Source organism: Megalops cyprinoides, chromosome 6 (assembly GCF_013368585.1).
Source record: "Megalops cyprinoides isolate fMegCyp1 chromosome 6, fMegCyp1.pri, whole genome shotgun sequence".
Classification (NCBI taxonomy): Eukaryota; Metazoa; Chordata; class Actinopteri; order Elopiformes; family Megalopidae; genus Megalops; species Megalops cyprinoides.
The window spans coordinates 11,497,378-11,523,666 of record NC_050588.1 but is presented as its reverse complement, the minus strand read 5'-3'; the positions used below and the strand labels follow the sequence as shown (position 1 = coordinate 11,523,666).

Here is a 26,289-nt window from a genome sequence, read left to right as displayed (position 1 = left end):
CACCACTTCAGGAAGCAGCTACAGCTATTAAGATGAGTTTTGCCAATATTGTGATATTTCACCATGCTTGCTAAGTGGTATTTAACTACAGGACATAACTCCTGGACAAGCAAAAAGACCGCCCATTCCTACTGGGTCCTGACTGCTTCCTTTCCACTTACTGTGCTGCTGTGAACGTTCCTAGATTCAAATGAGCGTTCCTGTTCTCTCCACGCCTAAATAAGCTCCTAATATTCTGCTTCTGTTTAACATGTATTTTTGGAATTGGTCGTCGCCTCTCGTGGCCATTGTGTTTTCCTTTTTCCACAGCTCTCCTGCTGATTCTTGTTGTTATGTTTGTGCAGGAAACAGCTTGCCAGAAACAACTGCTGGCACAACGCGTTGCTGAATGGTCATTTTTCATTGGCTGTGGCAGTCCTGCTTTGAAGCTTCGGCTTGTGAAACCTGACACCCAACCTCACTCTGGTGAAAATATTGAGACTTGCACAAAATTGAAATGTGGCTTGCAGGCATTCATAAGGGCATAACCTGCAAGTTCCTCACACGCTACAAGGTGTTACAGGGTTCGACTGCATATGACTCTAGAATCTCAAGGGCCATAATTGAGACTGAACTTGTACTGTGTGTTCTTGATTTTATTCAAACTCCTCTCTCCTCCATCTCTATCCCTCCAGTGTCACTCTCCCTTGTCTCGCTTTCCCTTCCTCTTTCTCCGCCCCTCTTCCTCTGTCTGTTCTCCCTGGTGTTCAGTTCTGCTTCTTCCTCTCTCTTACCCCTGCTCCCATCACTTCTCACTCCCTCCTTCTCCCTCCCTCTCTCTTGCCCCTTCCTTCTATCCCCCTCTTTCCCTCCCTCCTTCCCCCTTCCTCAACATTACTTACACTGTCTCTCACCCCCTCGTTCCCTCCCTCGTTCCCTCCCTCCCCCTCCCTTCCCCAGTGGTACTTACACTCTGCCTCTCTCCTCCTCCGGGCCCTCTCTCGCTCCCTCTCTCTCCGGTGGCTGAGCAGGGACTCGCTGCCCGTCTCCGTGTCCAGACCGTCACGACTGCTCACCGCATGGGCACTGAAACAAGAGACACCGCCTCAGTCCTGCTGGCGCCCCCCTGGCAGTCCCTCTCCTGCATTACAACAGGGTGTCTCCCTGCAATTCGCACCCAGAGGAAACCACCTCAAACGAGTGTGGAATTCAGACTCGCGCCCTCGAGGAGGACTGGATTTTATTATGGCGTGGAAAGTGATACCTTGACAGAATCCAGATCTCCCTCCTCAGTGGCATTCATTACCTTTTATCATCCAGAGGTAATGTTCCGGGTTTGACTTTGAAAGCGTGAATTGTTTGCTCTATGAGAAAATAAACTGTCTGGTCAAGCTTTTATGAAACAGGGCTGTAGAGGCCATTAACATGACACACTCAACTTCACACTAACACTCCGTTGGGTAGAACCAAAAAAATTCAAATGAATTCCAAGCTCCAATTAGATAGGTCCAATGGCATTTGTTCAGAGACAAGCCCTAGATTTGTCAGAAATGCGTGAGAGGAGGGTTTGGCAGCCCTGAGGAGTGTTACCCAGGAGTTCATCTTGTTCTAGCGTGGTATGCAGAGCCCTGCCGAATGTGCGGTGTCGGGGGGGCTGGGAGGGAGGAGGGCAGGGCACCGCAGGTGTGAAGTTCGCAGGGCCGGGCGCGGATGTGCCGGAGGGAGGGTTATCTTATCACAGGTGTCGAAAGACATCCCCCCCCTCCCTCCCTCCCTCCGTCTCGCCTTGGGGCAGGTATGGGAGAGGCGCTCGCAGGCAGCTGGGTAACATGAGTCCGGTGAGAACCGTGCAGTACCTACCTGATGACCTCTGGGCTCTCTCTCTCACACATAACACACACGCACATGTGCACGCACTCGTGTACACACACACGCGCGCGCGCGCGCACGCACGCACGCGCGTACACACACATGCACACACACAAACACACACCACGCAACAGACACACACACATCAGGCACACAATCACAATCAAAAATGAAAGCTCAGGAACAAAATGCTGCATTAAAATGGATTAACCCCCCACTGAGAGAAAAGGATACAGAACCTTCAGTACTGTGAGGGTCCAGCTCTATGCACGCCGAGCTGCTCAAAGGCAGAGGAGCCTTCACAGTCATTAAGATTTCACTATGATGCGCCTGGCTGTGCTAATTGAGTGCATACTGTAGCTGTAAACACACAGAATGGGTGAATGAGCATACAGTATTATGCTCTTCTGTTACTGAGCCAGCGCGCTCTTTGTGTGCCTTAACAGCCACTAGTCAAATCATCAGCATTTTCAATAACACTAATGGAAACATCTCAACAACATCTGAGTCAACTTTACAGTCATGATAGCTGTTCTGTTTCCAACTGCCTACCGGTTCTTAGAGCCATGCGCTGGATTTTACCCACGAGGCACAGTGCCATAAATATGTTTCAGGCCATACTTAAATAAATGGCTTTGTTCGTATTGCCTGTGTTGCATTTTTTGTGTGTGTTGTCTTACGGCTAATACTGCGCTGCTCTTTGAGGACAGGTCATTTGTCATAAATAATGAGACCCTGCTTCCATTATTAATGAGGATATAAATATTTGACTAACGTCTCCCCCTTGTGGATTTAGGTTGCAACACACAAGTAGCCTATTAGCCACACATGCAAATTTGAATTTGTGTAAAGTCACAAACCGGTGACTTAGTTTTTTTTTTTTTTTAATGTTTGAATAGTCAAAATTAACCGAACTTTTCCCCCATCTGCTTTCAATGTGAGTTACGTTGCCCTTTGGTCTACATCAATCACGTTCACGGTTGCAAATGCATTGCATAATATTTATTTAGTAAGTAAAGGCGATTTATTGTAATAAACGTGTCGCGGCGTTGGCGGAATGTTGTAGTTTTATGGGTCACTGCCACGATACAGTAGACGCGTTATGGGGCGCACTGGGCGTCGGTGGCAGTGTTACAGAAAGCGCACAGACGGCCGATTCATCTTGTGCCAGTTTCTACAGAATCCATGATCCTGTCGCAGCTGCGCGACCCGGCGGAGTCCTGAGGGGAATGGAGATGGGTGTTTTTTTTATGTCGCTAATCCGGATTACCCGCGCAAACACATTCACCCCACCACCGCCCACGGAACCGCACGCCCATTCTACACACTGCAAACACAGACACGCATGAATATTAATAAGACGCGACACAATGAGAAACCGGGGTAATTATTACAACGTAAGGCTTTTTTTGCGGACGATACCTGCGCTTCCTTTGTAATGGAAATCGGGGGAGATTTAATACAGGGCATCAACCACATTAATCTCTGGTGAAAGAGGTTCAATGCCTGTCAGTGGAAAGAGAGGCGGTGGGGAGGGAGCACGGAATTTTCCCCATTGTCAACACCAGAGGGCAGTAGATACAGCAGGAAAGGGAAGGTCAACGAAGCAGTCATCAAAGTGAGCGCCAGACTGATTGCGAGGAGCCGCACATAGGGGACAAATAGGAGCAGTTCGTCTTGGGTGTCATGCGCCCCGAAATAGATATTATGAGTTGAAGATTTGCGTGTTATTAATAAAGACCCCGAGATCGCCGCTAGCACCACCAAGAACGCCTCTGAGCCCTTTCTCCCTAAATTTGGATAGGAATTTCTCCTAACTAGGTAACCAGAACATCCAACCAGAACTCTGTGTTTACTGTTTAAATCTAGTGCTGTGTAACAGTGGAACGAGTTCAAGGCAGGGCTCCACATTGAACCTTTGGGCATCAAAATATTGCCCTGTGCTGTTTTTTTTTTCTCTGCATCATTAACACTTAACTATAGATGAGCGCCAACCTGGGCTGTACTTGTGCTAAGGGCTCCAAGCCATAGTACGCTCTCATTAAGGAGTCCTTTTACAGTGTCCTTGCTATTTGGGGAGTGAAATGGGGGAACACGTGTTAACAATACTATTATGCAGATGAAACTGCTGGTGTGTACAGTAATTACATGGCTGGGAGGACCCCGGTGCGTTAAGTCTAACCCTAACAGGCATAAGGTCCTCTCCATTAAAGCGTGACGCGTATGAGAGGCCTGGTCGAGCGGCGCCGTGGTCTTGGATGAGTCCATATGGCCAGTCATTAAAGACACCAGGCCTCCAGCTGGCTAGCTCCTCAGTGCCGTTGATTTGGATAAAGATAATCAAATTAACGTGAAAACAGTAGGGGTGCTTTTTCAAACCAGATGTTACTGTACGAGGCAAGTGTGCGTGTGTGTGTGTGTGTGTGTGTGTGTGTATGTGTGAGTGTGCGCGTGTGTGTGTGCACACGTGTGTATGCATGCATTCAGTGTTTGGAGCATTTTTACAGGGGTAAGAACAGTATATGTTTATATTTAGTCAGTACAAGACTGAGTTTGTGTGATCACTGCATAGAACAGCGTGTATATTTACAGTACCTGCATATGTACATTTTGCATGCATTGCTATCACCAAGTACATGTATTAACTGTATACAAGAACCAAGAGTATGTAGTGTGTCCACATGCTCACTGCGGTGATGGATCAGAGAGAGCGTGAACACATGTATTAACAACCAGTGTGTAGCAGAATTAGCATGTTTGTATAATTTCAAGTGCGTGTGCCTGTGTATGTGTGTGCTGTGTGTGTATTACATAATTGTACTGTGGATATGTGTGTATTATAAGTGCTGCTTTCAAGCCTGTGTGTGTATATTCTGTGCTGTGTGTATGTGCTTGCATGTGTATACCAAGCGTGAAGTACAGCAACAGTACATGTGTGTGTGTGTGTGTGGGTTGTACTCATGGTGTGCAGTCCTGTGGAAGTGCATCCCAGCATAGGCGCGTAACTCACTGGAAGGATGGGGGTCTGGAGTCCCCGATGCCCCCCGTTCTCTCCAGGGGCGGTGGCAGCTCCGGGTGGCTCTCCGTGCACAGCGACACCCCGTCCGAGTGGGAGCTCTCCGCCAGGACCAGCTGGGAACAGATGGACGGATACACAGACAGACAGACAGACAGACGTTGGACTGAGTTCCGCACAGAGCATTTGGATTGACGGGTGGCCACAAAGCATCTCACGTGACCAGAACTGGAAGGGAAATGCGGCAGATTGCGTGCATTTAATTCTGAAAGCCTGTGCGTGCATACGACTTGTGTGTAGTATCCTGTGGAGTGCAGTTCCTCTAATATAAAAGATGCGAGTACGGGTGTTGAAGAACATGTTGGAGTGGATCCTAATATGACCTGATCATGTGTAATATATGGACAGAGTTGCATAAGAGTTTCGTATTGGAAGTCGCTACATTACTTTAACTTTATGTAACGTTTATGTAAGTATCTCCTACCAACCTTACATTTGTGTGCAGTGCGGTGTCATACCGTACCATTCTTTACACTGCAAGTCTCATGAATACAGTAAATATTGCTTCCTTATGACCTACACATCCTGTATTTTTTACATTTCTACATTTTATATTTCTATACTTTTATATTTTAAGCGGAATTGCGTAGAACTGAGTCTGTGGTTGTTGAGTGATACATAACCCGGGCACTGCCTGTACTGTGTATCACCAATTCCCCCAGATTATTTCATAAGGGCCAACACTGCACAACGCTACACTGAATACCACTCCATCTTTAAATGGTACTGTGTGTTGCAACATGGCATTGTGCTGCACTGCAAGGTCTTTCTCCACATCAGCACAAAAGGCTTTTCCTGATTGTATTCCGTTGTTCGCCTGGCGGACAATGCTAACTCATAACGTTACAGTCAACCGCTTTACCCTGTGCTCTGTGCCACACGGCCAAACTGTTCGATTTTGTATAGGTGCTGCATTAAGGTGATTCACTGCACAGCGCTATGCCGGACCGGTTCATGCAGCAGCGAGCCATGGCAGTGTTTCTCCAACCTGGTCCTGGGGGCCCCTCTGTGTATGCCGCTTTCAATTCCAGCACAGATAACTGATCTTAATGATCTTAATTTGACATCACATAACACGCATCAGCCAGTTTTTCCTTGTTAGAGATATCGGTAGTTGAAAATGAGTTCAATCAGATTGAAGGATACAAGTACAGGTCTCTTCCTGTAAGTCGTTCATGTTCATCTGTGCCTGTTCTACAAATTAAAAATACAGCCGAGTAATCACCTAAATTGATAAAGAGTGATTAGTTGCTCAATGGAGCTTAGCACTGGTAATTGATAAACTAATTAAGCTCAGTTGAGAGTGTGGCACCATTTTTGTTGAGGGGATGATATTATCACAAACATTTTGAATAAACACTTTATTCTTATAATGACACAAATGAACCAGCAGTACTTTTTTCACAAATAATTTATAGTGTAATCAGATGAGAAGATGACAATTAAAGATCAGCATACATTATGCAGCTCAATCAACCCCAATGAGCAGCAAGCTCATCTTGCAGTGTAAAGTGGGACCCAAGGAGCAGGTCTGGGAAATGCTGTGGTTTTGGACTAGGCAGCGTCACTCCAACTTACCCAGGACACCACTCTCCCATTGAAGCAGGGCAGCTTGGCATTGTCATCGGAGATCTCCTCCTTGACGACCCTGTGGGAAAGATGAACAACGGTCAAGGTGCGGGCCTGCGTTTTCCTCGCCTTACAAACCACCTGCCGAGTCATGATTGCCAGGAATCTGGCGAGACTCCTCATAGTGGGAACTTCTGCTCTCCCCACAGCACCACCGGTAGAAACACCAGCAGACAACATTCACATCGGAGCCAGGCCCCCACATCATGCACTGGGCCAGTCCTGGAGAAACCGCTGCCTTTCCCACTCTGTGGGAATCGAGTTACCGTGGAGATGCACGGCGATGACAACATGATCATGACAGACAGTGGGAGAGTGTGAGAGTGGTGAGCGTGTGTGACTGGGGCAGGTCATGGGGGGGGCAGAGGGAGGTTATTAATAGAGTGGGCGAGGCTCCTTGGGAGTGGAGATTCCCCTGGGAATACCTCACACTCTCCACCCTCCCCCTTTTCCCCCTCCCTCCCGTGACCCCATGAAAGACAGGCCGCTGTCACCACACCCACCGCACGGTGTCACTTTCTACAGAACAGGCCTGAGAGCGAGCCACAGAGAGGGCAGGAGGAGGAGAGAGTGACAGGGAGAGAAAAACCGGGAGAAGGGCCCATCAGCGAAGAAGGGAAAGATTAAGAAAGAGTAGAGAAAGCTATAGTTCAATACATTAGACAGAAAACTTGTTTAAGATGTTAAAGGAATTCTGCAACAATTAAGAGAATCCATGATATTTTCTTTCGACACTGCTGCAATACGAAGTGATGGCTTCAGGGGAAGCTACACAACTGCCACTTTTATTCCTGTCAATTTGATGTGGGATCCTCTGAGCACACGCTTCAAGCGCGGCGGGCAGAATCTGTGTCAGACCACCTGAAGAGGTGGCTGGCAAAACACTTTTCTAATGTGCGTCAGCCCGCTTTCAGACGCCTGGATAAAAAGTGGCAGAGTGAAAGATGTGAAAGGACCTTAAGGTGCAGAGGGAGGGAGAGAGGCAGGTCAGGCAGCTGGGACACTGGAGCAGGCAGACAGACGGGCGGAGAGGAGCGTTTGGTGGGACCGGCTGACTGGCAGGGACACCCGCGAGTTTGAAATGCAAATAGAAGAGCGGAGATGCTGGAGGGGGGGCGCTGTAGTATACCTAAAAATTTAACAGGGCTGTCTCTTCCAGGACCCAGGGGCACGTTATGCCATTTTTCAGGAATCTGGATGTCACGTGACACCCGTGTTTAGGAAGTGTGGGACAGCTTGGAGAGGCAACCAATGAGGGGACTGATGCGGTCTTCTGTTCCAGTACAGACACGGGAATCAAGTGGGTTGTGTGATTACAGTCATTTAGACTGTGATTATAGCCATTCAGTAATGTAGTGTTTGTATCTGCTGCTGTGGCTTCAGACTACAGCAGAGAGTCTGAAGAGTGCAAGTAGTTGGTAATTTGCATTTTCACATCTATTCACCCATCAGATGAGAATTGGCAACACAGTCCTGGCAGGTCGCTCCTGGGAAGAAGGTATTTTCTTCTGACCTTGTGGAAAAACATTTAATTTGTAACATCTAACTTCCTGAGCCACAACAGACACAAGCTACTTTTAAACATGGCAGAATGGTGCAATCGATTAAATTCATTCCATCCAGATTACAATTTCAGTGGCTGAATATACACGCTCATTGCACGTACACACTAACTGATTCCTCTATGCAAAGGGCACACACATAAGTGCACACATGCACACAACCGTCCAAATACACCCAATAGTTACTCCTCCGCACACCCAAAAATGCAGACACATTGTATTACTGGGACAGCAACAAGGTTAAAGCCATTGATTTTCTGAAGGGAATTTTAATGCAGTCTTTAATAAATGTATTATCTAGTGCACATTAAACAGCCTAAAATTTTAATCAAAAGAATTCTTGTGTAACACAGTAGCTAAGAAACTAACTGCAGGCGCAGCAGTTTTGAGAATAGATTTTTCTTAATTAAGGTATGGTATTTCTCTTATCTACTTGTATAAAGAACTTTCAGTGCCTTTTGAGATCTCAGAAGTGGACTACCATTTATTGAACATTTTCACGAAAACTAGTGTGACAGCTTACAAATTACAACAAAAGAAGATTGAATGGTGGGGGTTTACATTGAGTCAATCAGAAAATTAATTTAAAAGCTAAAATGGTAAACATCTGGAAAGGAAAACATCCACACAAACAAGCATGACCAATCCAAGTACATAACCTTGACTTCTTCATTTCTCCTCTGGATTACTACCTATCCTCTAATTATATATTCTTGAAATATGTTCTGATGATCAATCATGATTAACACATTTACAGTACTAGATGATTTTGGAAAAAGAACATGTATGCACAAGTCCCAACAACACAGGACTGGTAGTGATCAAAACAACAGTCTGAACTTCCAATATTATTATATAAACAGCTGTTTCAAACTGTATTCTGTATCTATAACTATGTCGAAAAACAATGGTCAGAAGCGGGATAAAAATAGGAAGATCACATTAAAACCCCCCAGTGCATTGCTGCTTGTGTGCTGAGGGAGGTTAGTTGGCACTCTCTGGGCACTCTCTCTCCTGGTGGTCTCCTTCACTGAGAGTAGCAGAGGAAATTGAGCTCCTCCTCGCAAGGCCGGGCCTCCCACAATCCGCTCTGAACGGACAGTGCTCCGCAGCGGTGAGGCACAGGGCACTGAGGCGGGCCACCACTGCCCCAGTTCTCATACCCCAAAGCCTCCCCATTCACCCACAGCCAAACTCCGCCCAGGAAGCGGAGGCCCGTCCACACGTAGGCTGTCTCGGCCCTGGCCACCTTCATCTTGGCCAGCCGCATCTCCTTCTCCGAGACCAGGCTGGTCAGGTCGGTGAGGTTGGACCGGCAGCGCTCCAGAGCTTCCTCCCACGTCTTCCTCTCCTGCACCAGGACCATCTCACGCATGTAGTCCACGCAGAAGAAGGGGTACGCAACATCGCATGACATGTCTAACCACGTGCCCTGATACGTCGCCACGCAATTTTCAGTGTCTTGGTCCAAATTGGGCTCGCCGCTCCTCCAGATTCGGAATGTGGGGCGTTGTCTGCCTTCGGTCCACCTCCAGGGGTCATTGAACACCCCGATCCAGAACTTCCCAATGAACTGGGCCTCTTTCGTGAGGGCAGCATTCTCCTCATGGTTCCTCACAGCCGCCAGGTCCGAGTCCAGGTCCCTGCAGTGCCTCATGGCCGCAGCCCATGTCTTCCGCTCCAGTACCAGAGTGTACGTGTAGTTCTCCCTGCCGCCCGGGACCTTGGCGCGGCACACGAAAGGGTGCTCCTTGGAGCAGACTTGGTCACTCCAGTACCCCTCCGAGTCCATCACTGCGCAGAAGAGCCTGGCCCTCCAGTTGGTGAAGCTAACATTCTCATGGTCAGACCACAGCCAGTTTTCCTTGCCATGGAACATCCCAATCCAATGGTAATGAAACCCTAAAGGTAGCAGATTCATTAGAAAGTTAGACTCTTCAGGACTGTAAACAGTGGGAAGGTCCTTACCAAGGTCCCTGCAGAAAGCCTGGGATTCATTCCAGGCCTTAAATCCAGAGTAATACTGGCATCTCTGCCATACAGGCTTGGTGCGGTCTTCATCACAACAGATGACAGACACCCATTCAGCAGAGCAGTCACAGTCTTCCCAGCCAAACTGCTGTGCTCTCACACACCACTGACTGCCACCATAATTGTTAGGCTCATAGACTACAAAATTCCGAAAACTGGAGCTTGCTCCATCTGACCACTCCCAGGGGTTATTGAAGAGACCGATCCAGGCAGACTTTTCGTTGTTAAAGGCCTTCCTGACATCCCAGTTCTCTGTCCAGTTCCTTACACTGGCCAGTCCTGTGTGGTATTTCTGACAGTGTGCTTGAGCTACATACCAGTTTCTTTTATCACTGACGTAGGTGTAATGCCTGCCATTAGGCGTATTGTCGTAACAGACGAAAGGCAATTCTTCGTAACAGGACAGTTGCTGCCAAGTCCCATCTTCCATCATGAAGGCGCAGAACAGGGAGCGGCGCCAGTTAAAGTATTCGGCGCTTGTCCAGTCGATCAACCTCCAGTCCTCATGGTGTCGGTACAGGCCGATCCAGGCTAGCTCTCCACCTGCATCTCCGGCAGCCAGAGATAGCTGAGTGGCCTCTTCCTGGCTCCAGATGGAAGACAAGGTCCTGTAGTAGTAGTTGCAGTGCTGTAGTGCGTCCTGCCATTTCAATTCTGTCGGCACGTAAAAATGCTCCCGGACGAGGCCCGCGGTCCCACTGCGGAGACACACAGCAACGATGATGGCGAAGGCGGCCCTCTCCATCGTCACAGCGTTTCACCCTTCCCCTCCGATGCTGTCCAGCGGTCAACCCGAGCCGCTGGTGCTTTTTCCCTGCTCTGTGTAACCAAAGGCAAATCCCTGCTCTTTTATATCCACCTGTACAAATACCAGGCAAAACACTTGCCACTTACGTTAAAATGAAAATGGCAGCAAGCAAATCACTGCCAATTTAAACTCACCTGTCCTGACACACAGCAGGCAAATTGCTGCCCTAGTTCTGAGGCAAATTTCACCTATCAGGCAAACTTACAGGGGGTGACAAACTTGCAAGGTGACCATCAACTCTTTTTCCTCAAAGTCGAGTAAATCACTCGGAATATGTGGCTATGGTTCATTTGCAAGCTGATTGCCAAATATCTCTAATTGAAAGAGGTCAGTATTTTCTTGTACTGGATGTTCACAACCCTATAATCAATGAATGATCATACCTGAATGAACTAGGGGTTTAAATCTCAGACTTCAAAATGACACAGTCCAAGTTCCATACAAGGACAACAATACAAATCATTGACATCTGAACTTCCTACCACATGATGCAATATGATGCACCATCAGGCAATACATTGGTGCTCCTAGCATTACACACCCTTCATTGCCTGTTGCATGTGGGCCAGCTAGCACTGTTTTTAGTACATTTTGTAAAATTATAGTTGATTTGCTTTCCAGTAGTAAGTAATTGCTTATTTGTTGAAATGTTAACTTCTCACAGCACAACAGACTAGTTGCACCATGGCTATGTTCTTTGAAGGTGCTGCAAATATTCTTAATACTGAATTTTAAACTTTCAATTTACTGTGAATTACCCTACTGGCCCTACTGCGACCAGTGTCATGTATTTGCCACCAAAAAAAAACTTAAATCTGGAAAGGCTACACTTATTTTAATCAAACCATAGTCACAATTGAAAGCTAGGTCCTTAAGGTTCTTCTTTAAAAATTATGACTCGTCAGCATGCTGTAAGTTTGGAGCTATTCTCAATACATTTACAACATGTCTGGCAGAACTAAAAACTCACTTTGCTGGGACACTGATGGGAGATGTACACGGGTAGTGCTTAGCAAGATCTGACAGCATAGGGACTTTGACTTTTTGGGTCCATTGCCACTCTGCCCTGTCCCCGGTCAGGAGTAGGGAGTCTTCATTGTTGTATCTGTTGGCCTCCTCATCTGCCTTCTCCCTTAAAGATTGTGGTATTTCCAATGGGCTGAATGAATATTTAAACAGGTGGTGTAATGCATTTGGTTTCTCTGAAGGGGGAGCTTTGAATATTTTCGCTGTACTTGCGCATTGTAAACCTGCCATTTTCCTTTTTCCGTGTTGTTTTCAAATATGTGCAATACGTCTGACCGCATAGATTAATAATAGACAGCCGTATGTAACGGATTATCACACCAGCTAAGGAGCATATACATTTGCATTAATATTCCCATACAAACCCGTCTGAAACACATCTGATTGACACGACCATATTACATTTGAATCAACATTGTGATCCATATTGGGCAACCATTACAGCCCTAGAATGAAGAACAATGACAACGTTACAAAACTGAGTCTAAAATGACAGACAATATGCTCACAGTGGACCTGTTGAGAAGGTTGTAACTGGTAATGTTCAGCAGTATTCAAGTGTTCTGTGCCCAGGTTTGGGGTGCTGCTACTAATAAACTAGTAACAACTAAGGACTTTTTACAGATACATTTAGGGAAAAGAAACATGCTAGTGAGACTCAGGGTGATGGTATATCATAAAGCCTGGCATCACACAGCTGACCTTGTATGCTTCTTTGCCCTTTACCCTGTGTGGAATTGGCAGCTATATAGTAGGCTTGTCTCACTGGAGAGTGCTGAAATCAGTGACCCCGGCCCACCCCTACAACCAGCACAGCGAAGCCAAATTATCCTGCCACTGTGGGCTCCCAGTCATTGTCATCTGATAACACGGCTGGGACTGAACCCGCCCTGCAGAGCTCTGCTTGCATTAAAGGCCAGCAGCTTAACCACTGAACTAGTCTGGAGTCCAGGGATTCAGTCTTTCCCCCATTCTCACCCATGCAGACACAAGGCAGGCAAATTGCTGCTCTAGCGCCTGGTTGTGAGGCAAATTACTCCCATTACGCAAAACAGGCAACAAGCTGACAAGGTGACCCTCAACTCTTTCACCGGTACATCACTAGTGATAGGGTAGGTATGGTAAGACATCTAGTCCACCAAGCCAAGTCAAAATGGTTTGGAACAGTGAGTGCCACTACACAGGATGTGTGATGTGGAGAGAAATGCTTGAACAAGTTGTGTGTGAGCTGAGAATCAGCGGCATCCAAGGGCCATGACGTTTGGACAGAATACCTCATTCCTAACACCCAGGCTCCCTGTGCTTGACTGAGTAATCCGCTGATTAGAACAGCCCTACTTCATGTTTCTCCATCCCTGTGTGATGTGACAAGTGGACATACATTCTGCCAGTTCCTTGAGCTCCCAAGTAATTCAGTGGCTGAGGCGCTCACCTTGAGCACAAGACGAGCTCTGTGGCCTGGGTTTGCTACCCTGTCATTTTCCAACAATGACAGGGAGCTCACAAGCTGTGCTCCATCAGATATAGGGGTTTGTAGGTCAGCCAAGATATGGAGATGCTAAGACAGAGAGATAGCCCCTATCCTCCAATGCGCGTACACTTCACTGTCGTGCACAGTGCAGCTTGTAGTGTGGAAAACACCTGCTGGCTGTTTGCAAGTGTATCAGATTGCACTTGTCTCATCTAAGAGCTTCTCCGTGAGTGCCGAGGTTGTAGTGGTACATACTTAGCACAATGCAGCTTGATGTAGTATTGCCAGTTGCCTTTTCAGAGATCTAAGGTTAGGCACTGAGGTGAGGCTCCCTCGCACAAGAATATTCTTTTAAAATCTCACTTATTCAGGCCTTTAAATAGAAAATATAATTCTTTCCTTTTCTAACTGAAAAGGCTTTAAATATGATAACCAGATAAACAAAAGGAATACAGGCTAGGATATTTGGAAAGTATTCTGGAGCTAGGAATTCATACCTTAATATATAAACTAGGGTATACTATTACCATTTACAACAGTTTTCTATTCTAAGGTGAAATTTGTGTATGACTTTGTATTTAATGAGTATAGCGAGCTTTGTGTAAACAGGTATGGCATATTTTGGATTTTTTTTTTAAATTGCACATTTACATTGAGCACTGAACATGTTGAAAAAAAATCTATTCTGATACTATGGTCTTTGTAATTTTTGTCCTTCTGTGGAAGGCGATGTGTGCTTTTCTATTAATCCATCAATCGAGAGAAGCCAAATATCATTGAAGAGGTGATGTGCAATGGACACCCTTGTCCACTCTATCATGCAGACAAGATCTATTCTATTCAAGATCTATTATCATTTGTCTGTTTAATTCACCACCATTCATCACCACTAACCTATCTTCCTGCTCCTGTTAAAGGATTCAGAAACCATGATGTCAAATAAACACACAAGGGGTGCTATACTGCAGTCCTAAATGGGCATTATCTGAGCTGTTTATCATTTCATTTTTTACGAGTCTAAGGTGAGATTTTCCATCTCTTCTTACATAAGGATGCAGGAAAAAATACAGCACCTGGTACAGCTGCACTGTTAATAAACACCGCTGTGTTACAGATGCAGTGAGGACAGATTAACGACCGCTGAGAATCGTTTAACGCTGGCACTGATAGAGAAAGGCCACAAAAAAGGACAGCGCTACCTGAAATATATCAGGCACGCCACAGACAGGCCGGCAGAGCAAAAGGACCCAGCAGGTGGTATCCTGCCAGAACCCCTGCTGCTGCGGTGCACTATCTCCGCTCCGGCACGGCAAAAATCCGCCCGCTCGCCTCAGGTGACAAAGAGGGCTTTAAATACGCGCACACCAGGAGCCGCAGAGTCTTCAGACCACGTCAAACAGACTGGCGCTGCTCTCCCCCCCGCCCGCCGGCATTTAAAACGCAGGCACGTTTGGCCACACGTACGCGGGCAGGAACGCGTTCCGAGACATGACCGCTCCGGAACCGCTGGGCTAACACGAATGGCCGAGCGGTGTCGCAAACTCCGAAGCAACACTCATCCGATCGTGATTCGTGTTGAAGAAAAAGGGGCGAGACCCGTCAACTGAATTCGCGCAGCACACATCTCGGCGTGCAGATTTGTTTTATTTCGATTACCAGCGGTCTCACAGCCACAGAGCCCAGACCCGGAGGAAATCCGTCAAATGACAAGATGTGCTGTTAATGCTGACATCTGTTTGGGTGCCTGTCACCACGCTCGCTCCCAGCTGCCTTCCCGAGGCGTGCCTCCACAGATTTTCTGGACTGATACACGAGATTTGCTGGAGATTGCTTAATATTGGAACTGGGCGGACTGCTGCAGAGTTTGCGTGTATGTGTGTGTTGATGTCTGCAGCTGGTGATTAGAGTGTGTTTATTTACACTAAACGGCTGTGTCGTTAGATATGGGTGTGTGATACTGTGGTGGTGGTGAAGGGGGGGGGGGGTTGTTTAGGGCTGGCTCTGGCATGACGTCCTTCCCTGGCTTTGCTTGTCCCCCGTCTCCCAGGGTGGAGGAGGTGAACAAGACTGGAAGCACAAAAATAGGAAAGGGGAGGAGGAAGGAGGTGGGGTGATGTGATTGTGTGTGTGTGTGTGTGTGTGTGGCCTGGGGGGGATGGAAGTTGTTGTCTTGTGATCTTTCCCCCTCCCCAGGCACTACACTGGTCCCAAAGCTTTAACTGGTCCAGCTGAACCACTCCTTGCAGCTCTAAGGCAGCAAAAAAGCACACAGGGGTAAGGTGGGGATGGGCAAACCTTCGGGGAGTGAGGAGAGCCCAGGGAATGGGCTGCTGCCAGCCTGCGTTTGCCACATTGTAATTGTCAGTCATCCACCCAGCTCTTGTGGTCACTCCAAGTGACGAGTGTGCTCCCCGACTGGGGATTTTAATGGCTCTGTTTTCTGACTGGTGCACTGCAGGTAATGCACAGTGGGCTTCAGTGTCCCCTCAACTTCTGTAGCTTGCATCCTTTGCTCCTGGCCAGATTTCTGTCTACAGAAAGCCATATCTATACACCTGCTGTGGTGTGAAGAGAAAGTGAAATTTTCCCTTAGAAACGAACTACTGCAGCTCAGCTCAGTCCTGATGCTGATTTTCAAGTCAATGGCTTGAAAGTAAGGGGATCAGGGTAGACACTGTAAAATATGAAAATATGAGAAAACTGAGAAAATATGTCTGATCATTTTTATAATTTAAAGCTTTCAGGATGAAGGGTTATAGCATATCACACCTCCCTCTATACTTTGTACCTCTATATATTTTTATTACTTTAAAAGGAATATATATCTGAATAGCAGTTCTCATAATTAGAACTACATACACATCTCTTGAAAGATTTGATTTTCTTTTAAATACAGTATTTTTCCAAATAATTTCAAAACCTTCCAATAGAAGTTGTGAAGTTATCAAAATTTAGACTAACCTTATTTGTATTGCTCCTGCAACACACTAATTATATTTATCTTATCTTTACACAACCTCCCCCTCATCTCAAGGGGTTTAATCCTGTCAGTAACATTTCCAGTCTGTGCTAATTCTTGAGAATCCATAACACACGTTACCTGTTTTTCTTTCAAGGTTCACAGACACTGGCTAACAAATGAGAGGAGCTGAAAAGTCCACCTTGAAATCAGTATCTGGTACTATGGGGACGCATTTTGTGTACAGTGGCCATATTGATTGGATTGATTTTGGGGGTGCAGCTGTCCGCATGCTTCTCTTCAGTACGGATGGTGGGCCACTTCTATTCTCAGACCAGAGAGGAGACATTCCACCACGCCTGCTTATCTGGCCACTTGGATTCCAGCATGTAGGCTAATACCTAGTGCCAGGCTGGCACAGGGGGAGCTTTGATGCCCCAGGGCAATGTTTTCCTGAGATTCATTCTCAGCCTGCTTGTTTGAGCTGTGTGTGTTCTCCCGAGCCCTCATGAGACCCTGATGCATGTGTGTGAACCAAGGGTACCTTCTGCTAGAGCCTGGAATACTCCTCAAAGCCTGGACAAAAAAAAAAAAAAACAAAAACAAGAAAAAAAAGACAAGATACTGCAGCCGGCACCTCTTGTTTACAGGTTCTGATTGCCTTTTCATTCTCTAAAGGAAACAGAGGCAGAATCATTGGAGTTGTAGTCATATTCTGTGGCCTCTGATTGGATCTCTCCAGCCTGGTCCTGTTGTGGTCCTGCTTTGTTCACCATGTAAGAGCATACCCTTAAATGACGCAAACTGGCTCGGGCCTGACTGGAAAAGCAACACTTGGCACCCGCTGCAGTGGTCAAACAACTGCTGCCGTCCCCCTGTGGTGAGGTCAAAGGGTGTTTGACAGAACTCTGGGATCAAGTGACACTTTAACCTGTTTTACACTTGTCTGAATACATTCTGTGTGACACAAGCTGGCTAAGTGTGGCTCTGTGGCTATTAATCCCAAGTTACCGGACCTGTTTCAGTCCTCTTCAGTGTTATGGGGAGCCAACTGTGTGTCTCTTAAACACACAGTTGCCATCCTTGCACATTTCTCTGAATTTCACCCTCTGCCCAAATTTCAATGGCATGAGGTTCTCCTCAATAGACCACTGAGCTCTTCCTGTCTCCATGGCTGCAAAAAAGTGGTCAGCTACTTATGTGGCTGAAATCCTGAAACGTGACCTGACCTGAAGCTATTCATCAGCTGTCAGCTCGATCAGTCCATCGTTCAACACATCAAGGGACATTCCTGTCAGAATAGCTCAGGGGATGGATGGATAAAGTCTGCTTTGTGTCACCTTTCTCCAGCACAGCAGTTTGGCCTTTCAGACCTAGAGCAAAAGCAGTGCAAGGTGGCCTTTCCAGTTGATGTAAAAGTGACTTCAGGAACACCCAACTCCAGTAAGGTTTCATACAACTTTCCTGTTCAGACCCAGTAGAACTGAGAACTAAAGACAGCCACAGAGGCACACCTTTACAGATGGGGCACCAGGCTGATCACATACTATTATAAAGATCGAAGCCAGACACAAGCCAGATTCCCAATAAGGTTATCACAAGATAGCGGACAGCCACTAGACACAACAAGCTCCAGTCCCAATTCCCTACTTCTGGGGTACACTTCATAAAACACAAAACAAAACTAGAGACCCCTCCCAGAGGAGGTTGACCTTTGACCTCTGGACTATTCAAGGCTTGGATTTTATCTGAATGGGGGGGGGGAGAGGTCAAGCACATATCCACCCACAGGACAGCCGCACAACACAGAGAGGTTATCGCCATAGCGTACTGAAGCACACAAAGCAATCTCAAGTGAAAAACTGACAAGAATACAAAACAGGAGAATTTACCAAAGCAATACTCTTCCCACAGATGGATTTTTACAACAACTGACAACAGACCAGTCTACCCTGACACAAAGGAGTTGCGTGTGTATGCTCCTGTGAAACCACACTATGCCTTTCTGTAACTGACAAAGATAGACAGATAGACAGACAGGCAGACACAGTCCTGGCAGAACCACAGAACCAAGACTGACTCTTACAGAAATGTTCCATGTGGCAAGTTAGACCATTCACGACAGGATTCTTTACATCAATTGGCCAATTTCTGTCCTTAAGAGGCCAGTCCATTAGGAGACGTTTGTAAGAGGTACAGGCCTATGTGAGGGAAATCCTTGCTTAAAGCAAGCACATGCAATCTGCGTCCAGTCATCACACAGGTGCAAACCATGTGACACACTGCAGAGGAACACAACAGCTGCCTGACAAGTCTGAATTGCTCTGAGGTACAGAGCCACAACCAAACATTTTCTGCAGTATGTATTTCATCTCCTAAACAAATGTGTGCCTTCCAAGATTAATTCAGGCCAGCTGTATTGTGCTGCATAACATTTTTACAAATGTCATGGTAAATTGCGCTGGTGCAACACACGTGTGCTGCAAGTCCAGTGCCTACAGTTTACAATCAGTGCATTACAGTTCATTTTCTTGTCAGAAACTGCCATTAAAAAATCAACACTGTCTTTGAGTGCCCAATACCTACTGTCATGAAGCATCTTTCAGTGAACTAGTGCACTTGCAGCAGGCCAGACCAGTAAACATTCCACATCACAGAGGTAGACGGTCTGTCCCTAACTCACTGAAATCACAGACAGCGATCTTTGTCAACAGAAAATGTTTAAATTATGGCGGTTTTAAAAGTTTATGAATAATTGCTACTCACGTATAAATAACAAACTAGTCCTTACGTTTTTGTATTCATTACAGCTCGCAGCTACCGGCATTTCATTTCGATAACAATTTAGAAAATAGAGGCAACAAAAGTTTCATCGAAAGACTGATGCTGTGCATGGACTTTGGTTGAAATTTAACATACACAATAGACCCTCGGTGTATGAGTATTAGATGTGCTCTTTTTGTGGTTATGCTATCTGCCTAACATTAATGTTGTTCATGGAAACCATGGCATGCCAGGCCGTCAGTCCGCGGTGCTCGCCTCTTGCAGGTAGAGCTCGTCTCCCGGGCAGCCATGTTTATACCCCGGGCTACAATATTCCAGCTGACGTGCGGCCTTCGATAGCCATCAGAAAAACAGTATTAACCCTAACCGCTTTCACGCAAAATTAACCACACTGAAAGAGAATACAACTGTTTCAACAAGCGTCGTCGCCACTTGCAAAATAAGTCGGAACCATGACAGAACGCTTCTACATTGCTGAGGCTGACCAGCTGTATGAATAAATATGCTTTAGCAGCCGCAAATCATTGTTCCTTCTATCGTATGAACATGTAGCTAGCTAACGGTCTGATTAGGTTGACAGAACAATTTAACTGCCAAGTTGTCTATCAAGCTGGATGGCTAAGTTTATATAAGTGTATATTCCAATTTCGATAAATTCATGCAAAACACGAACTTATTAACCTAACATGAAATACAGCAAACATATTCTGCCTAACGAATTCACTGGCTGTGACTGATTATATGCCACAGAAGAGCAAGTAACCCTGGAAATAATCTAGGCTTTTTGAAATCACTCCGTTTGCAGACACGCTAGGACAATGCAATCAAAGATCAGCTCGTGTATTACCTAACTAGCTAGCGTTCACCCAAATGACTCCGACTGTCTTGACAGTACATGGCTACAGCTAGCTCGCTAACATTACATTGGTTTTTAATCAGCTAGGTACACGTGAGCAAGTGTTAGCTAACGTTAGCTACAAATCAAGTTTACTGTAGCCAACCAATTTTGCTTATTAATACATAACGTTAACTACATAATAATAATAACAATAATAATAATAATAGTAATAATAATAATAATAATGTGCTTTTAGAGTCATTTTATACAATGCACTTGTATCTAAATAAATATTACAGGTAAACTGTCATCTTGATCACATAATTTATCTCGCTGGATGTATCTTAAGTTAATCATTTATGAGATATGACAAACTTCAGTGGCTGTCAAGCAAGCAAGCTAGCTAAGCAAACAAGTGGCTAGGTCGCTGTCGTTCAAAACACAAACACTTCAAGCAGATCACTGATACGAATGTACACGTAACGAGCCTGTTAGCTACAAATGGGTAGCTAGTAGCTATCTGACAGCTAACTTAGTTATCTAAGCAACACGCCACATTTAATAAAGACGCAAAACGTTTGGCCCAGTGTTAACGGAGTACCTAGTCGCCAGATAACATTCGGACAAGCGGTCTGGTTAGGATATGCACCAAACATGAAACAGGTGCCAATCAGGCTTTACACAATTGGCTCCGATTAATTAAGGTGGCACTAAAAAGTCGCTGGGTTGTCATTGTCAACAAAAATTGTGAAAACTACAATATTTAAGAATTTAACATATTTTTTCATTTAGACAGCTAACAACACCTTCATTCACAAGCTCACAGCCACATGAATATCAAGACAAGCCAAAGAAAGAATGCATTTTAGCTAGCTAGCTAGCTAGCCAGCCAGCCAGCTACTGTACTTACCCAAAATCTTGGTCCATGGATTTAAAGAAGAATTTGTAACTGTTGACCGGACGATTGTTAAGGACATTTTTGAAATCTGCCAAAGTGACTTTCTCAGGAGGAACTGTCAATTTCACTAAGTAAGGAGTCTCCTCCTCGTCTATATGATAGATTATTTTAGTCTCCGCCATGAGAATGTGAATAGGACAATCATTGAAGTAGAGAAAGGAAAAAGGGCTGTGGCGGTGCAATACAAAACCTATAACGTTAGCTAGCTAGCCACCTAGGCAAGTACTGCTATAAATAATAATAGCTACTGTCAATAAATACATCCGACGGTATATTACACGCTATAAAATAAATAAACCTGTATTTAACAACACAGGCTGGAACACAGACATAGCCGAGACCTGGGTGTCTGTAATGCAGTTCCAATGTGTCTCAACAGTACGGTTGCTAGCTACCTAGCTAGTCCAGTCTGTAGCTAAAACAGGAAGGGACGATTCATATCCTTGCAAGACAGAGCTGGGAATATCGCTGGCTTTCCAGCGATTTCCCTAACCGGTGCTGCCACCATGCGGTGTACCGTACGTTTTTATTTCTGCAATTCAGTAAGTGGAGTCTTATATGAACGCTAGCTGCCGCAATTAAACTAAACAGGGTGAATAAAAAGAGCATAACGGATCCGTGGTTTTCTGTCTGCTGCAATGGGTAATTATGAAAAGATAGAACCCCATATAAGTTTGCCTGATTTCAAAGTAGTTAGCCTAATTTCAAAATTGCTTTCAGTGAACACGCACTCCTTCAGCCCTTATGAATAATGCAGTTGATCTGGATAAAACGGCACAAATAATAACACTACCAAGTACTAGTGTGCACAATAAGGTGGACAAAGATTATGATGATTACGACTACTATTATACACTTCTCGGCGGCACGTGTCTAGTTTTTCGACCCGTGTGACCTCAAGAATTATGGTATGTCTCATCTATAGTGGGAGAGAGGCAATCAAGCCAAATTCTGAGACTGCACAGGCTGCTAGGGTACGGTCTGTCGTCGTCAATGCAGTTTGTATCATAAAACTGATCAGGGATTACAGTAATTAAAGGGCCTGATAAAGTATAAACCCCATACAATTGTAGCACTTAAGTTTTTCGTTTTGATAGTCCATGCAGGGTGTTATTATCGCACCCATCATCACCCATTGTTATTGTTGTTTTTGTTCTGGCCATTGCAACGCTATCTGTGTATTTTCAGTTTGGTGCCGACATAGCTCCGCGGGACACATTGATTGACACCTGTTTAATGTGGTCTGGGCCGCGTTTTTTACATACTGGTACTGTCATTCATGTGGCCTTATGCATGATGTGCACTTGAGCATTTCTATCAAGTCGCCCAGTTCAAGGGCTCCAGCAAGATGGATAAATGTAAAATGATCACAATTCAGTTTACCCGCTGCCTTTTGTTTCTGATGTGACGCGCATTAAAATACGATGGGTACTTTCAGTAGCCTACATCGAAGTATCTTGTTTGGCCGATTTCATTACAAGGCGATTTTTTCTTTCTTTGACGGGCGGGGTGTGGAATAGTTGCTACATGAATACGCATTGGCTACACCTCCAGTAACACCGTCGAGCATTCCGGCTGAAATAATTTTGAAACGATTCGAGTCATTCACGTCGGTCTGAAGAATCTGGGATGTTTCTGACTCCGTCCACTTTAAGCATGACTGTGGTAAACCGAAACTATCTAAACTATTAGACAGAAAAAACTGAACCAACTATGGGACACTTTTTGTTGTAGAGTCTATTTTTTTGTAGTGTCTAAATTTACTGAAATATAGCCCCATGCAAGAATTTAATCTCAAGGCATATACAGTATGGACACTCCCATCTTTTATTTTTTCTAAAACAGCTCGAATTAATACGGTTATCCAGGCCTATCGGAACACGATTGAGTGCTTCAGCCAAGTGGCGCTATTTGTCCTGTAGCAGTGACGCGAGGGGATGGAGGGCTGCCTGGTAAATTCGGTACAAGCCTGTTCCCACTGCAACAGCAATGTAGCCTACTATACCTTAGCGCTTTGCCTGAAGCCGAAGTGGACTGACTGCAACCTCGAGATGACCCAGGTTTCTGCAAAGAAGCGTTTTAGTGCAGCAGCTACTCACAGAATAATATCTATATCTTATCTAGCCAAAAAGAACTGATCTAGTGCCATTTCATCAGAAGCACTTAACAGCCTTTAGCCGTGGCTGTTGGTTAGTATTTGCAACTGATTTATCTGTGCTGGCGTTTCACATTGGTCACAGCTGCCTTTGTGTTTAGTGTTTTGAAGCTCTTAGCATGTTTGGATCGACGTGTGAATGTATCGATAATAGAGGCACAGTCTTGTTAGTGTACGGTTTGGTATGCTTGATGGTATGCATTATTTCTTAAAAATGTGTCTCCGTGTCTTCTCACATCATTAAAAAGACTTTTGAAATACGATCTTACCATCTAGACTACACTGACATACAATATAATCGACTATCATCTAAAATAGTTCTAAAATTGACCTTTTTGCCAATGAACATACACCACTCAAACTGTTAAGAGAATCCCAGATACTGTACAAGACGTGTACTATAACATGAGAATGTTTATCACTTTAATTTAAAAAAACAGCCCTAAGGTTATGAAGAACAATGTAGACAGAAATATGAAACAAAGTAATAATTTTCTTAAATTGTAGAGGAGAGATGTATAATTTAATTGTGCATTATGCTACTGTGACTTGTTTATGAAAAATGTGTTGCAGCAAAGTCGATTTAGATTCATAAATTCAACCCAACAAAATGAAATAAGTCATTAAAAAGATTTAATGATTCTGGCTTTAATATAAGGCATTCCCTATCACAGGCACATTGGGCAGTGGCCTGCTTTGGAATCCTGCTTTTCTGACACCAGTTTAAATGTGAGACTGAGTTGGGGCCTGTGTTGTAATTTGGACCGCTTTATTTGCTGTTAAGCCTCTGTGAATTGGTCCCCCGATGTAGGTGTCAGCCTTGTGATCCAGCTCTATGGGGGGGCAGTCCATCTGTTCTGATTCTTGACGGCCGCATGGATAGCTTATGAGGTACTCCTGTTTCACTCCAGACAAGTCTTTGTTTTCATTTATATTTCCATTTATGTAACGAACTTTGCAGACAGGCAATTTAGACACTCAATACTGCGGACACGCATTCCATATATGCCATTGAGCCAGATTTGGCATTTCTCGCTGCCATGGCAAACCTTTTAAGAAAACATTATCTGGAAAATATGCGTCTGCTCCCCTAATTTAAGATGCAGAACGAGGAGGATGAATAAACTTCATATTCCTCGAAGAATAGGTTGCATAAAACAGGGCTGGAGGCATTTAATTACCTGTCGGATGAAATTGTTTTTTTGGGACGTGCTTGAGATTGAATGTTAGTTCACCACATTAACAAAATTGCTGTTAGACCAGTAGAGGTTTTTGTCATGATACAATCTACTGCCTTCAAAGCAAGCAGGATCACAGAGGAGGGTGTCTTTTACACATATGACCTCACAATAAAGGTATTTGAATAGTATTTAGACTTTTGTGGAGATCCAGGGGATAATTAACTTGCACCTTTCGAGATGTGGAGCTATGGTGCAATTTGCACAGCAGTTCACATATCAAACTGCGTACTTCCCCATGCATTGCAACATATTTATGTTGAGCAGGGCTCCGCACACAAAATAGATGGAATTTGTTGATTTCACTCATGAATACACAGGGAAACACAGCTGCAACTCATTCTACAGAGGCAGATAAACAGACACACAAAGACATACTTCTGAGTGGTGGGAGTGATGAACACACAGACACAAATACAGAATCCAGCTGTTTTATTGGAATGCATTAAAACATGGTTTCGTTGCCTTCTGTGATCTTCAAAACAAAATCTTCACACCCTCAGTATACCTTTGTGGACCCCATCCCCCATCACCACCACCACTGCCACGCCCACCCCTTTCACAGACCATTTGACAAGGCCTCTCAAATCTGCTCCCGGGGGGCTGATTTCCAGCTGTTTTTGAACCACTAGAGGGCACTCTCAACACTGCAGGAGGAATCGAACTGGTTAAGTTAAGACAGTACGTAAATTCACTGAATCAGGCGACTTAAGTGTCTGGCTATAACCAACCTGTGGCCCTCCAGGACCAGAGCTGAGTGGGCCTGCCACACAAGAACACTGGCCTGACATGCACTAACGTGGGCAACTTCGCCCTTGTCGAAAATGGTGACCGCTGGCCCGACCAGGCATTTCCTGTTAAGGACACTGCCTTGTAATATGGGTGTGCCAGGGTTAGATGCAGGTGTGAGCGAATCCCAAAGGACTTGTGTAAGGTTGCAAGTGGGTGCACGTTGAGACCGCTCTTTTGCCAAGCTACAGTCACCATGGCAAGCAGAGGTCTGTTGTGCTCACCACGGGTTTGAACGCATCTCAACACAGAAGAAATAAACAAACACAAAAAAATGGGGGAGGAGCCCACCTCACTGAACTTACTCCATGAAAACTATAGAACCAAATGACACTACCTTTACAGCTAGCCCCCAACATTTCCAAGACGCTGTCGTGACCTTAAGGCAATGTGCTAACGTAGCGGTAATGTGACAGCAATTCAACGAGGGCGCTGGGTGCTAGCTGGGAGAGCGTGTCATGCAGAAGGCTGTGTTGATTTGAAATAAAAAAGCATTTTTCACAGCAGACATATTGCATGCTTTCTACTGTAACAAAAATGGATAAGGTATTTATTGTACCGATGTGCTTTTATAGAGAGAGACAGACAGAAGAGCCCTTGACCTAGTCCTAATGTTCCAAGTGGTGTCTTTTCCATGGTGACGGTGAGGCCTGCCAGAGTTAATCAAAGTTGGCTTCTGACATGACAGCATTAGTGGAAATTACATTTGAACTTTAAGAGGGGGTTGTAACCTTGCCAACATGACTGAATCACTATGGCCACATAATCACTGCGTGGAAAATGCAGAATGCAATGGACTACCAGGCTAACATAGAGAATAGGGATTAACATAGAGAATATATGTCTGGGCATATGGTTTAACTGTTAGAAGAAGATGTAGTATATTCGATAGGCAGCGGTGGTAAGTTATGTTTTCAGTGGCTGGGCGTTGAGTTGCATAACTGTTACTTTGGATGTCTTTATGCTCCCACAGAGCACATTTCAATCTTTAGCTTACTGATGTGTGACACTGTGGCTGCGGGCGATTGCACATCTGCCTGTCACATCTTTTTAGCAAATATCAAAACTGTTGTACCGTTGATAACCGTGACACCATAAGCAAACAGGAGTAGTCACA

At 45.2% G+C, this 26,289-nt stretch overlaps 1 protein-coding gene across 3 annotated transcripts in view; it reads right to left on the bottom strand.

Moving 5' to 3' along the window:
• Positions 1 to 21,385, bottom strand: part of LOC118778762 (segment polarity protein dishevelled homolog DVL-1-like) — a 44,179-nt gene extending 22,794 nt beyond the window's left edge. For all 3 annotated transcript variants that reach the window (XM_036530455.1, XM_036530456.1, XM_036530458.1), the window contains exons 1-4: positions 20,943 to 21,385; positions 6,503 to 6,572; positions 4,859 to 4,980; positions 950 to 1,065 (exon numbers count right to left, since the gene is read on the bottom strand). In XM_036530455.1, coding sequence (XP_036386348.1) covers positions 950 to 1,065; positions 4,859 to 4,980; positions 6,503 to 6,572; positions 20,943 to 21,112 — 478 coding nt within the window. In that variant the 5' untranslated portion in view covers positions 21,113 to 21,385. The remainder of the gene's footprint in view (positions 1 to 949; positions 1,066 to 4,858; positions 4,981 to 6,502; positions 6,573 to 20,942) is intronic.
• Positions 21,386 to 26,289: the final 4,904 nt, after the last annotated feature.